This window comes from Sardina pilchardus, chromosome 7 (genome assembly GCF_963854185.1).
Source record: "Sardina pilchardus chromosome 7, fSarPil1.1, whole genome shotgun sequence".
Lineage (NCBI taxonomy): Eukaryota > Metazoa > Chordata > Actinopteri > Clupeiformes > Clupeidae > Sardina > Sardina pilchardus.
This window is the reverse complement of record NC_085000.1, coordinates 32,360,315-32,373,337: the sequence shown is the minus strand read 5'-3', so window position 1 is coordinate 32,373,337 and position 13,023 is coordinate 32,360,315. Positions and strand designations below refer to the sequence as shown.

General features: G+C 42.7%; 1 protein-coding gene across 2 annotated transcripts; it reads left to right on the top strand.

Moving 5' to 3' along the window:
• The first annotated feature begins 3,785 nt into the window (after positions 1-3,785).
• On the top strand, positions 3,786-7,826 carry LOC134087980 (rano class II histocompatibility antigen, A beta chain-like). 2 transcript variants are annotated; one of them, XM_062541860.1, is made up of 5 exons: positions 3,786-3,895; positions 4,165-4,446; positions 6,356-6,640; positions 7,273-7,405; positions 7,513-7,826. In XM_062541860.1, exons 1-5 carry the CDS (start codon positions 3,835-3,837, stop codon positions 7,529-7,531), a joined length of 780 nt encoding a protein of 259 aa, XP_062397844.1. In that variant the 5' UTR covers positions 3,786-3,834; the 3' UTR covers positions 7,532-7,826. The 2 variants fall into 2 exon arrangements, with proteins under 2 accessions (XP_062397844.1, XP_062397845.1); XM_062541861.1 differs by having other exon boundaries at positions 3,790-3,895; positions 4,281-4,446.
• The last annotated feature ends 5,197 nt before the right edge of the window (positions 7,827-13,023 follow it).

The window sequence follows — 13,023 nt, the reverse complement described above, 5'->3', positions numbered from 1 at the left end:
GCCACCTGGCAGTGTATATGGTTGATGTTATGTTTAGCTTAAGAAGAACGAATCAAAGACTTAGGCTACTCATTTGATTACAAAGGCAAAGTTGCCTAAACTAGGCCAGCACTATGTGTCCATCTCCATCTATAATGAGTGCAGGGCAGGCTGATAACAAAGCTGAATTTTGGACTAAGTAACGAGAACAGCACAACTCCACTTTCTTGTCCGTTTATGATTTCCATATCACCTCCTGGTACTCTATTAAGGGCAAGTGATGCACTACTTTGTTGCGTCTACACTCCTGCTGTTCCTGCTGTTTCCCAACAGGCCATGTTGCGTCTAGCTGTTCCCCAACAGGCCATGTTGCGTCTAGCTGTTCCCCAACAGGCCATGTTGCGTCTAGCTGTTCCTCTACAGGCCATGTTGCGTCTACTGTTCCTCTACAGGCCATGTTGCGTCTAGCTGTTCCCCAACAGGCCATGTTGCGTCTAGCTGTTCCTCTACAGGCCATGTTGCGTCTACACTCCTGCTGTTCCTGCTGTTCCCCTACAGGCCATGTTGCGTCTAGCTGTTCCCCTACAGGCCATGTTGCGTCTACACTCCTGTTCCTGCTGTTCCCCTACAGGCCATGTTGCGTCTACACTCCTGCTGTTCCTCTACAGGCCATGTTGCGTCTACACTCCTGCTGTTCCTGCTGTTCCCCTGTTCCCCTACAGGCCATGTTGCGTCTACACTCCTGCTGTTCCCCTACAGGCCATGTTGCGTCTACACTCCTGCTGTTCCCCTACAGGCCATGTTGCGTCTACACTCCTGCTGTTCCTGCTGTTCCCCTACAGGCCATGTTGCGTCTACACTCCAGTTCCTGCTGTTCCTGCTGTTCCCCTACAGGCCATGTTGCGTCTACACTCCTGCTGTTCCTGCTGTTCCCCTACAGGCCATGTTGCGTCTACACTCCTGCTGTTCCTGCTGTTCCCCTACAGGCCATGTTGCGTCTACACTCCTGCTGTTCTCCTACAGGCCATGTTGCGTCTACACTCCTGCTGTTCCTGCTGTTCCCCTACAGGCCATGTTGCGTCTACACTCCTGCTGTTCCCCTACAGGCCATGTTGCGTCTACACTCCTGCTGTTCCTGCTGTTCCCCTACAGGCCATGTTGCGTCTACACTCCTGTTCCTGCTGTTCCCCTACAGGCCATGTTGCGTCTACACTCCTGCTGTTCCTGCTGTTCCCCTACAGGCCATGTTGCATCTACACTCCTGCTGTTCCTGCTGTTCCCCTACAGGCCATGTTGCGTCTACACTCCTGCTGTTCCCCTACAGGCCATGTTGCGTCTACACTCCTGCTGTTCCTGCTGTTCCCCTACAGGCCATGTTGCGTCTACACTCCTGCTGTTCTCCTACAGGCCATGTTGCGTCTACACTCCTGCTGTTCCCCTACAGGCCATGTTGCGTCTACACTCCTGCTGTTCCCCTACAGGCCATGTTGCGTCTACACTCCTGCTGTTCCCCTACAGGCCATGTTGCGTCTACACTCCTGCTGTTCCCCTACAGGCCATGTTGCGTCTACACTCCTGCTGTTCCTGCTGTTCCCCTACAGGCCATGTTGCGTCCCGCTGGAGGCTGATGGTGGGTAGGGCGACTACTATAGACCTCTGAAGTTCGCCTACAAATAAGATCCAAAGCTGCCATCTTTGCCCATATAAGGAATTCCGGGTGTCAAGTTGCATTGTAAGTTAGCTCTGGGGCAGGTAGCAAAGATCAAAGTGCCGTCTTCACCTACCTAGCACAAAGCATCTGCATTTCCAATGTCTTTGTCCCAGTGAGAGTTTAACAGGTGCAAAAATTAAAAATCCCCATGTTATTTTCCCATAGAAAAAAGCTCAAGCTACTGGATCTCCTTATTTGGGCAAAGATGGTGGCCTTTTTGTACAGTAGGCGAACTTCAGAGGTCTATAAAGACGCCCTCTCCCTCTCGCTCCCACTTCCCATCCTGTCTGACGTCGGGGCACTCTCTCTCTCTCTCTCTCTCGCTCCCACTTCCCATCCTGTCTGACGTCCGGGCGCTCTCTCTCTCTCTCTCTCGCTCTCTCTCTCTCTCTCCCTCTCGCTCCCACTTCCCATCCGCTCCCGTCGGCAGACGCAGGGCAGCTTCGTGGTGCCTCACTGCCGCACGTTCCCCTTATGGGACTAATCTTTGTTGTCTTTAGTTTACAGTTCTTATCTAGGGCAGGTGGTATTTGGTGATGGGTGTTCACTTTATTTAGTTTAGGTGTGGTTAAGTATAGCAGTTAGAGGACCGAAGACTCACAGCAACACTTCTCTTTTGTTCATGGTCGGGAGTAAGATTCACTTCCCCGTAGATATGTGTGGTCAGGGTTTGGGTTTTCTTCCTGTTTGTTTTTGTTACTCTATTACCACCATGCTCCGTTTATGTCCAAATCACTTTCATTCATTAGACTAAGTTGTATGCACCGTCGCCACTTCCCTATGGCCTTTGTATGCTATGTTGTACCTTCTCAATACTCAATTCTCAATTTGATGGTCTCGTAACACCTCCTTAGACAAAATATGAGATGCAAACATTAACATGCCCAACCATGGAAGTCTCAGTCAGGTTGGGTTGCGAATGGAACTCTCTCTCTCTCTCTCTCTCTCTCTCTCTCTCTCTCTCTCTCTCTCTCTCTCAAATTCAAAGGGTGCTTTATTAGCATGGCTGTGTGGTACAGTGCTGCCAAAGCCAGGTTACAAATAACACCAATATCACAAAGGAAATAAAACAGAAATACGTACATTATGCAATGTATAAACATGTGAGCACAAAAATGTGTGTGTGTGTGTGAGAGAGAGAGAGAGAGAGAGAGAGAGAGTATCTATGTGTGTGTGTGTGTGTGTGCGTGAGTGCACATGCGAGAACTTATGCTTTTTTTGTGCATGTGTCGGTTACTGTTTACTGTCCCTCAGGTTTTGACATTTTAAGATCTCTCTCTCTCTCTCTCTCTCTCTCGTACGCATGCTCTAAATAGCTACAAAGGCAGCCTAATGGTCAAAGTTTCAATGTGGCCGACAGACGCAAAATGTGTCCAAATTCACGCCCATTATTCTCTGTTGAATTGCTCACAGAGTGACAAACCCTCTTTTCCTTTTCCCACTACTATTCATTCAGAAAAAAGTGATCTCAACCTAATTAGTTGCTTTCCTGATTCAGGCTATCTTTTCCATATTGTACATGATTCCATATGGACATTCATTGCTGTGATAAAAATATATATTATTACAATGTCATAGCATTGTGATTTAGAGAGAAACTAGTTTGTGTCATTCCATGTTTTATTTTAGTAATTTGGACAACTCATCTTTTCCCTTTTTTCTGATTTGCCCGGCAGCTCAGGCTGGAAATCTGCACATCTATCTCCCCTGCTTCCTGTCCACAACCTTTAGGTCTAATTTCAAACTAGCTTATCCAAAAGATGCACCAGATCGTTGGTCTGATTGGTTGAATGACTATCCAAGCGTACGGAGTCATTTGAACGATGCCCAATGATCACGCCTCATTCTTGATCCGTCTAATTTGACAGGGCACAATGTAATTGTGTCATCAGCATAAATAAAGAATTATATTTCCACACGGGAGATTATTCCACAGAAGATTACGGAGGGCTGCAGCCTTTCAACTGATATGACAAGTTCTCATTCTCATTCAAATCATAGTCTGCACAGTAACACATGACAAGTTCCCTCTTCTAAATCCCTATTGGTTCATTTTCAGACTCATTCATTTTCACCTTCACTTTCAGATTATCCTACTCTGTATTTCTTGTTGTAACTTCCTCACAAATGCAGACGGCAACAGAATGTCCTCCCGGCAGTATTTTGTCACTGGGGTCATCCTTGCCTCTACTCTTCTGGGAGTGGGTAAGTTTACTGTTTAACACGGTCTGTGCACATTTATGTGGTACATGAGTATATGGCAAGAGTGTATGTTCCATTGACCAATCAGTTATGTTTACTCTCACAGCCCTAGTCCATTACAGCATTATTTAACCCATGTGAAAATAGAACTATATACAGTACGTTGCCATTCAATCACAGTGACATTTAACTCAGTGCTGTGGGTGTAGACAACACATGCATGTTATAAAAATTAGTGAAGATATTAATGATAGTATTTTTTTCCCCTGTAGGTGCCTTTAATGGATATTACGAGTATTACACTCAGACATGCTATTTCAACCAAAACAATTTGAGTGATGTGGAGTTTGTTATATCCAGATGGTTTAACAAGGCTATCTACTTACAGTTCAATAGCACTGTGGGGCGGTTTGTAGGATCCACTGCACTTGGAGTGAACCTTGCAAATGAGTACAACAGAAATGGAACGATGCTGAAATATTTGAAGAATGGCACGAACACATACTGCAAGCCCAATGATCAGATTCATTCTCAGAAGATCCTGTCAAAGACCGGTGAGTACGAGTGAAGAACGCTTAGGTATAAAATCACTCTGCATCTACAGTATCATGACTGTCAGACAGGGATGAACATATCAACACATTTCATCACTCATAGTGTGTGGTCAGTGTCGTTCCCCACAACTTGTAGAAAAATGAGTCACATACAGAAGAAATCAATGATTCTGAATTAGACAATAATTAATTTAAGAATATCAGGAGACTTTAATGCACTGAAATAGTGGTGGACATGTAGCCTATCCACACAATGTATATGGATGTGTTCAGAAGTGGGTACTCGAGTTGCACTTAAAGGGAACAATGCAGGTTTGCCGATTTCATTGCCGGTTTCACTTTCACTTATCATTTTCGCTCGTTTTACGCTTGCAGATTTCTCTGCAGAGCTTCCCCTACAGCTTTAGTGTGTATATTTTACAACACTCCTTAATCGGTCAGTCTGCCTTTTCATGAGCATGATTTTTTTTCAAACTTGCGAGACAGCTGTCATTCAACCCGAAATAAGTCAAATAACCATTCCAATGACTCCAAAGCTGATTAGTTAAGGCAAATAAAGTTTAAAAAAAACATGCATAGTTCGCCCTTAACTTGTTTTTTTTTTTGTTTTCAAATGACGCACACAAACCATTGTAGAAGAACCAGTTGAACACTGATGTGCTCAATGTAAAACACTATGATGAATGGAAAGTACTTCTCCATTCATCATAATTACTTAGGACTTTTTTTGTTCAGTGATACACTTACTACAGACAGATCATAAGTGTGCTGTAAAATATTTGAGAAAATTGGTTTTATACTCACAAACACACAAATACATTTTTTTCAAGTAAAGTTGTATTTTTTCCTACAAAAACAATGTACACAGTGTACATCCCAACCAACACTTGACTTCATTCTTCAGATTATTGCTGCGCAAGAGACGGTCCATCGTTAATAAGCTTACCCTGTCAATATTTAGAGATATTGAATATAGAAATATCTCATTGTTTTCTATTATTTTCTTTGTACTGTATTTGCCCTAATGTTGCAGTGTTATTTTTTAAGACCATGTTCATAATGTCATCTCCCTGTTCAGGAGACAGAAGACCTTGTGTTGATAATCTTTCAGTTCTGTCAAACAAATAGTAAAATACTGGAAATACTGTGTAGGAATACATTTCCCATATACTTGCAACATACTTTATTTTTACAATATTCTAGTGGCTTGGATCTCACTTGAGATTACGGTCCATGGCCGTCCTCTTACTCTCACTCCTCTGGCTCTGCCTCTGTTTCCAACGTTGGCATCCCTTGCCCAACACAGAAGAGCTCACCTGTGCATAAAAGGGCAATTAAGTTTAGAATTTGAATGGCAGTGTGTTCAATTGGGCCAAAAGCAGAGTATTGTGTAGTGTTTTGAAAAAAAGTGTTTTAGAACTGTAATTTGAGTTTAAAGCAGGAATCGTGCTTGTAGTTTAGCAGAATTGGTTCAGGGGGTAGGTGCATAAGTTACACGTTGATTGTGTCACAAGTACCAGTATTTGTGTGTGAATAATCGAGAAAAACTGTAAATCATTTGGCTAACACAACAGTGAACAGACTTATTTGTGTGTGCATAAATAATAATCATCTAAGCTGAATAACTCTGTTGTGCAGTTGATCCAGAGGTGATGCTAAGCTGAATAACTCTGTTCTGCAGTTGATCCAGTGGTGATGCTAGAATAACTCTGTTGTGCAGTTGATCCAGTGGTGATGCTAAGCTGAATAACTCTGTTCTGCAGTTGATCCAGAGGTGATGCTAAGTGTGGGGAGATGCTAAGCTGAATAACTCTGTTGTGCAGTTGAGCCAGAGGTGATGCTAAGCTGAATAACTCTGTTGCACAGTTGAGCCAGAGGTGATGCTAAGCTGAATAACTCTGTTGCACAGTTGAGCCAGAGGTGATGCTAAGTCTGGGGAGGCCTCCCAGCGGTGACCAGCCTGCCGTGTTGATCTGCAGCGCGTACAACTTCTTCCCGAAGATGATCCGTGTCACATGGTACAGAGATGGCCAGGAGGTGACCGCTGGTGACGTGATCTCCAGTGAGGAGCGGGCGGACGGGGACTGGTACTACCAGATGCACTCCAACCTGCAGCTCACCCCCAAAGCTGGAGAGAAGATCTCCTGTGTGGTGGAGCACGGCAGCCTGAGGGAGACCAAGGAGTTGGTCTGGGGTGAGAACTCTGTTAACTACGTCACTTGTTTTCTCTTGCTGTATGTGCTGTTGTTGGTTAATGGTGCTCCACACAAGATTGCTGTATGTGCTGTTGTTGGTTAAAGGTGCTCCACACAAGATTGTTGTATGTGCTATTGTTGGTTAGAGGTGCACCACACAAGATTGTCATCTTAATATAACTATTAAGGGTGTCACAATTTCGAGTTTAAATCGAAATTACATTTCAATCTCGAACTTTGAACTCAAAAGCAGAATCAACGATGCAGCCACACCCCCAATGTCACGTCCAGCATGTATGCCCAAGACGCAAAAACACACGTGTCAAACTGCAGCATCAACACTCCTCTAATTTTAGGATGCAGCCAGTTATGCACATCAACTGACTGAAATTGAAGGCCCTCTTTAATACACATGTGTACCACAGCTATAAGGCTCAGGAATCTTTGAACCCCTGGTTTTGCGCACTATATGCTTTTCATGGTTTTATTTTAGATGCCACTAATGAAAATAGAAGCTGTTCTAGAAGTTCCGAAGCGCTGAAAGGCTCTTTTGGTACCAGTGTCTACGCTCAGACCCAAATATTTGTGTGGTTATCTGACCTCCTACCCCATGCATGATGTGATGTTTCAGAGGAGGTCACCATGCCGGAGTATGAGTGGAAGGAGATCGCCGGGGGAGCTGGTCTGGGCTTAGGCTTCATCCTCGCCGCTGCAGGCTACATCTACTACAGGATCAGACGAGGAAACCAGGAAGAATCCACCCCGTATGTTTCTATGGAAAAGCAGTGATGCTGAACTGAACTATGCCATTGATTTGGTTTGAAAGTGTTTTTGTATGATGGTCTCATTTGAACTCTTTCTTTTTGAACAGGCTACTGGGTCATAGATAGTGATGTGGCCAATGAAGCGAGGCTGAGGGTGGAGCTTGTGACAAGCAGAGAGGGGCGTGCCAAATGAAGCCCAGGTTCGAGGCTTGTGCCGTTTCCGTAGAAATCACGTGACTGATGACAAACGAGGCCTCTGTGATGTCTGAAGCCTCGTTAGGGACACACGCCCACCAGACTGCTTCGGAATCTGATTTAAAGGCTTTGAATTCTTGTGCATTGTAGTGTGGTATGATAGAATGTGTTGTATTGCGAGAGACAGTCTGATCAAGCAATAAAGCTTCTCAAATTAGAACAGTGACACTGAAACTGGGTCTGTGTTGCAGTCTTGTCTCAACTTCAATCACGTAATTTCAAAGCAATATAGGCCATAACATGGATGTAACATGAATGACTGACTTAGTGTTTTCCTTTATTTAAAACTAGATTAATGAATTGTCGTACACATTTTGCTCTTGGCCATAGTGTTTTGAGGTGGATTAACAACGTCCTCTTTCAGAAGCTAAGTAATGACTACTGTGGTCAGTAAGTGGATGGGAGACTTATCGGACGAACAACTAGGCTACAACATCTCTACCAAAACATCAATCTTCACGTGATAAAGGAGTGATGGGATTATGTTGCCTAATCCTGTGTTATTGTATTGAATTGAGACAAACAGAAATGTACATTTCTTGCTACACTTTCAATGTAACACATGAGGACATTTTAAAGCTTTGCCATTACTTTCACTAGTCCGTGGCTGCTAGGCAAACCGCTAGATGTCGCTGGGTTTCCTTGTTTATCATGTTTCAGGTGAATCTTACTTGAACTTCCGGCGAATTTGGGTTTATCTCGGCAGCTCAGGCTGGAAACCTGCACATCTATCTCCTCTGTTCCCTGCCAGAACCTTTGGCTCCAATCAGAAACTAGCTTAGCCAAAAGACGCAACGGATCATCGGTCTGATTGATTGAAGGACTACCCACGCGAACGGAGTCATTTGAGCGATGCCCATTGATCACGCCTCTTGTGCAGTAGAAACAAAGCACAGCCTCCCCAGACTAATGTTCAATCTTACGGTGATAGCCAGACTAAGGCTTCGGCACATTGCTCGGCACATTTAGGGAAATTGCCGAGCAGCGTTAAAGGCTTCATTTACCCATCATTGCTCCTGGCTAGAGTATGCAGAACATGACACATTAATGCACTTTTAGATTGTAGTTTTTGTAGCCTATATCACCGTATGGGATAAATTATTTTTATGCATATGCTTAATAACTATTCTATCCATTGGTTTTATTGTTACAGTTCTGTCACAGTACACTGAAGTGAGATTCAATCAAGACACCTGGGGTGGCTCTGAAACACTCTCCTCGATCATCGATCCTCGAGAGGCGTTCCCGCTGATCTATAACTAACACTGGATAGACTATCAAATCATTCTCTATCTAGATCAGAGGATGAGGATCGAGAAAGCAAGGGAGGGTGTATAAAACACCAAATGAGAGGCACCCCTGGAGTGTGCTTTTGGCGCCCTCTGCAGGGAAATATTATTACCTTCAGTTATATTCTGCTGAGATTGTTACCGTAATAGAGATTGAGAGCGTGACGTAAAACGCAACGCATTTTGGGAATCGGTTGTTTTACTGACGTGCGGGAACAACAAAGTGCAGTTGTTGAAATGCCGTTTACCTGCTGTGTTATAAAATTCAAAAGAGTAACATGAAGCTTATCTTTTATCGTTTTCCAGTGTGGAAAAATAATAGTACACGCCATGTTTCAGAGGTGACAAAAAGGCGAGGAATGGCATGGATAGCATCAGTAAGGAAGCGCAAGATTATGTTCTGTTTTTCGCACAATTCACGCTTAGTTTTCATTATTATCATGCCAGATCATAGACCCAGAACACTAGTTTACATGGGATAGGCATCAGGCGAGCCAAACATACCCATAATTCTTTGTGTTTTGATGAAGTTGGTCACATGTCTTAGTGATCTCTATTGTTGTTCATAAGGGTTTTTTTTTGTAAAGACAGGGACTACAGGTGCAAATAAGCTATTTACGTAGCTAACCATGGTAGAAGCTATTCTATGCACGGTCCCTGGCCAAACAAAACCAATAAACTAAAAAAAAAATCCAGCTATGTAATCAAACCAATATATTAATATGTTTTGCATTACCATGTGTTTTGATGAATGTCTAAGGGAGGTTGTTCTGTTGACTCTTGTATGGAAAGTGTGACAGAGGGCAAGAGTGCAGGACACTATAGGGCATACTGGTGAAGCAATGCTAATACTAGAGAGACCACGCTTCATCTGACACTTTTAAATTAAGAACTCAACCTCAAATAATTACCATTAAGTTTATCAACTATAGCAGAGCATGGCATACGAGAAGAGAGATATGTAATTGTTGGGTAACAAAAGAACAAAAATAACAAAATAATATAAAAACAAAATAGCCAAATAACAAACTTCTATTCAATGTAAACTTCAAGTTAACAAGTTACAGTCCAATGTCAAATACACCATATAAAACAATTCATCAAACAAAGAAAACAAATCCCCAGAGAGAGGAGAGAGGGGAAGAGGTCTCCTCCAGAAGTGAACAAGCAAGACAGAGCCTAGCCAGTCAAAGAGAAAAGAGAGCCAAAGGAAGACAAGAGAGAAGTGAGAAGAATCTGTTCTCCCCTTTTTATTTAAAACCAACTTAAGTAATTTACACACAGACAGCATTCACACGGAAAACCTCTGACTCACCAGGGCTTCTATTATGCGAGAGCAGGGGTTGTGGGTGCATCCCATTAGAGAATCCTCAAATATCCCAAGTTACAGAAACAACACATGTATTAACTTTACTGTTCTACAACTGAAAATACTCTGAAAATACAACATGTGAGTATTTTCTCACATGGAGACCTGATATCAAACACGAGCCAATTATAATTTCTCCTCTCAAATAGTTCAAGTATTTTCCTGGGGTCCAAGAGAGGCCCGGGACTGACTTCAACTCTCAGCAGGGTCAGGGTGGCAAGAGCAGAGACCAAATGGCAGCTGAAACCAGAGACTTTCTGGGGGTCCCTGATCCATAGACAGGTGGTCCTCAAAATAGGGCTATGAATGATAAAATTGCGCTTTATAATGGCATATGCATATTACAATTGGAATGTTTGTTGAATATGGGTCATTATTCTTACTCACATGAATTGCCCAGTGGAAACTGTGAGATGATTGGAACAGTTTATGTCAGTTTGTCATTGATCCTTTTGCTCAGAACACCCGTTCCTGCTGCTGGAGGACATATGCAAAGAATATGCAAAGAAGGGCATGCACCTGTAGAGGTTAGAAATTGGAGATTGAGATGACAGTGTAATGAGGAACTGGTATGTCCTTCCTGGGGTGATCGCATTAGCCTGACTCTCGCCAGACCCTTGTAGTTCCCGCATGCTCCACCAGAGGCGTTTCGCTGAGCTCCGCAGACAGCGAACTACAGGATCTGGCGAGAGTCAGGTTATGATCGCATACCTGTCAAAGAAAATGAATAGGAAAGCAGCCATGGCATAATGGAAGATGATATGAATGAGAATGATAATAAGAGTAGGCCTAGGACTAGGTGTTATTTGCACAGAACACCAATCGGTCTGAACCTGCAAATAGGCCTCCGGTAAGCCATTTTGAGAACGTTGCCAGCATGGAGACATGAGAGTAGCCTAAGACTTAGATGAGGACAAGGAGAGAGAGCTGTCGGACGTGGAAGAGGACAAGGACAAAGACGATAATTTGATTTCATATCATAGCTATGCAGATGACACACACATTTACTTAGCTCTGTCACCAAAAGACTATGGTCCCCTTGAACCTCTATGTCAGTGTATAGAACAAATCAACACTTGGATGGCTCAAAATTTTCTTCAGCTGAACAAAGAAAAAACTGAAGCAAATATATTTGGTAAAAATTAGGAAAGAATGAAGGTTGCCACTCTCCTTGAAAAAAAAGGATTGAAAGCAAAGGATACTGTTAAAAATCTCGGTGTATTAATCGACAGTGATCTAAATTTCAACAGTCACATGAAAATGATAACTAAATCAGCTTTTTATCACCTCAAAAATATTGCCAAACTGAGAGGGCTAATGTCAAAACATGACTTAGAAAAACTCATTCATGCATGTATCTCTAGCAGGGTTGATTACTGTAATGGGCTTTTCACAGGCCTTCCTAAAAAGACTATCAAACAGCTTCAGATGATTCAAAATGCAGCAGCTAGGGTTCTCACAAAAACAAAAAGAACTGAGCACATTACTCCAATTCTTAAATCTCTGCACTGGCTTCCAGTATGTCACAGAGTTGACTTGAAATCACTACTAATTGTTTATAAATCAGTAAATGCAGGACCTAAATACCTATCAGACATGTTTCAGCAGTACACACCTTCTCGTCCTCTGAGGTCTCAGGAGAAAAACCTCTTAGTAAAACCTGCTGTTAGAACTAAACATGGCGAAGCAGCTTTTAGCTGCTATGCGGCTCAGCTTTGGAACCAACTTTCTGATGACATTAAAAAGGCCCCAACTGCAGCCTGTTTTAAATCTAAACTTAAGACCAAATTGTTCTGCTAACTGTCTCTTATGTTAATTATTCTTTATTGATTTGATCTTGATTTATGATTTGTTTTTATTTTCTATTATGACATTTTTTATTATTATTATTATTATTAATATTAATATTAATATTATTATTACTATTATTACTATTACTCTTTGCCCATCTATGCTTTTATCTGCTATAATTACTGTTTGGTTTTTGTTTAGGCTATGTAAAGCACATTGAATGACCTCTGTGTATGAAATGTGCTATATAAATAAACTTGACTTGACTTGACTTGAGGACCAGGGATGACTTGACTTGAGGACAGAGATGTGTCTCAGATGACATCAGGGCTCCTCTGGTCCAAGATTGGTTCAACAACCATATCAATTTCTTATATCAAAAGTTGTATAGCCTACCTGCCCCCTTACAGCCCCTTTCTAATTGCAATTGAGGGATTCGTTTCTCCTCCTCTGCAAGCAGGAGACGTTATATATTTTCTAACATTAGTGTTCGAAACTTTACAAACAGAAACAAGCGTGTTCAAAGTCAAACTAACATATTCCAATATATTTCGAAATGTTAACATGCTCATTTGCGAAAATATAGGCAACTTATAGCGGAAAGTTTCGCTTTCGCTTTCCAGCGATGTCTGCCCTCGTTCATTTAATCTCTCACCTCGTTTTGAGCCTGCATCGGAGCCCACTATACTTTTAGGGAGGATTTTAAGGGGCACTTCGACATTCTCCCTAAAGTGGAACACCCTAACCCTAGACGGGCACGCGCAAAATCTAGTTTTAGGGGAATATGATAAATGGGATAGGCCCAAAACTTGCCCTGAGCTGACATTTGAAAGGAGTGTTTAGCTCACCTAGAGACCGATGACTCTATTAATCTGATTGGCTGTTGGATGAGCGTCTCTGTTGAGTTTGCCAGT

Coding starts and splice junctions, on each gene's coding strand:
- LOC134087980 (XM_062541860.1), top strand. CDS start 3,835: ATGTCCTCCCGGCAGTATTTTGTCACTGGGGTCATCCTTGCCTCTACT. Junction 3,896..4,164: donor CTCTACTCTTCTGGGAGTGG/GTAAGTTTACTG, acceptor TTTCCCCTGTAG/GTGCCTTTAATGGATATTAC. Junction 4,447..6,355: donor GAAGATCCTGTCAAAGACCG/GTGAGTACGAGT, acceptor TCTGTTGCACAG/TTGAGCCAGAGGTGATGCTA.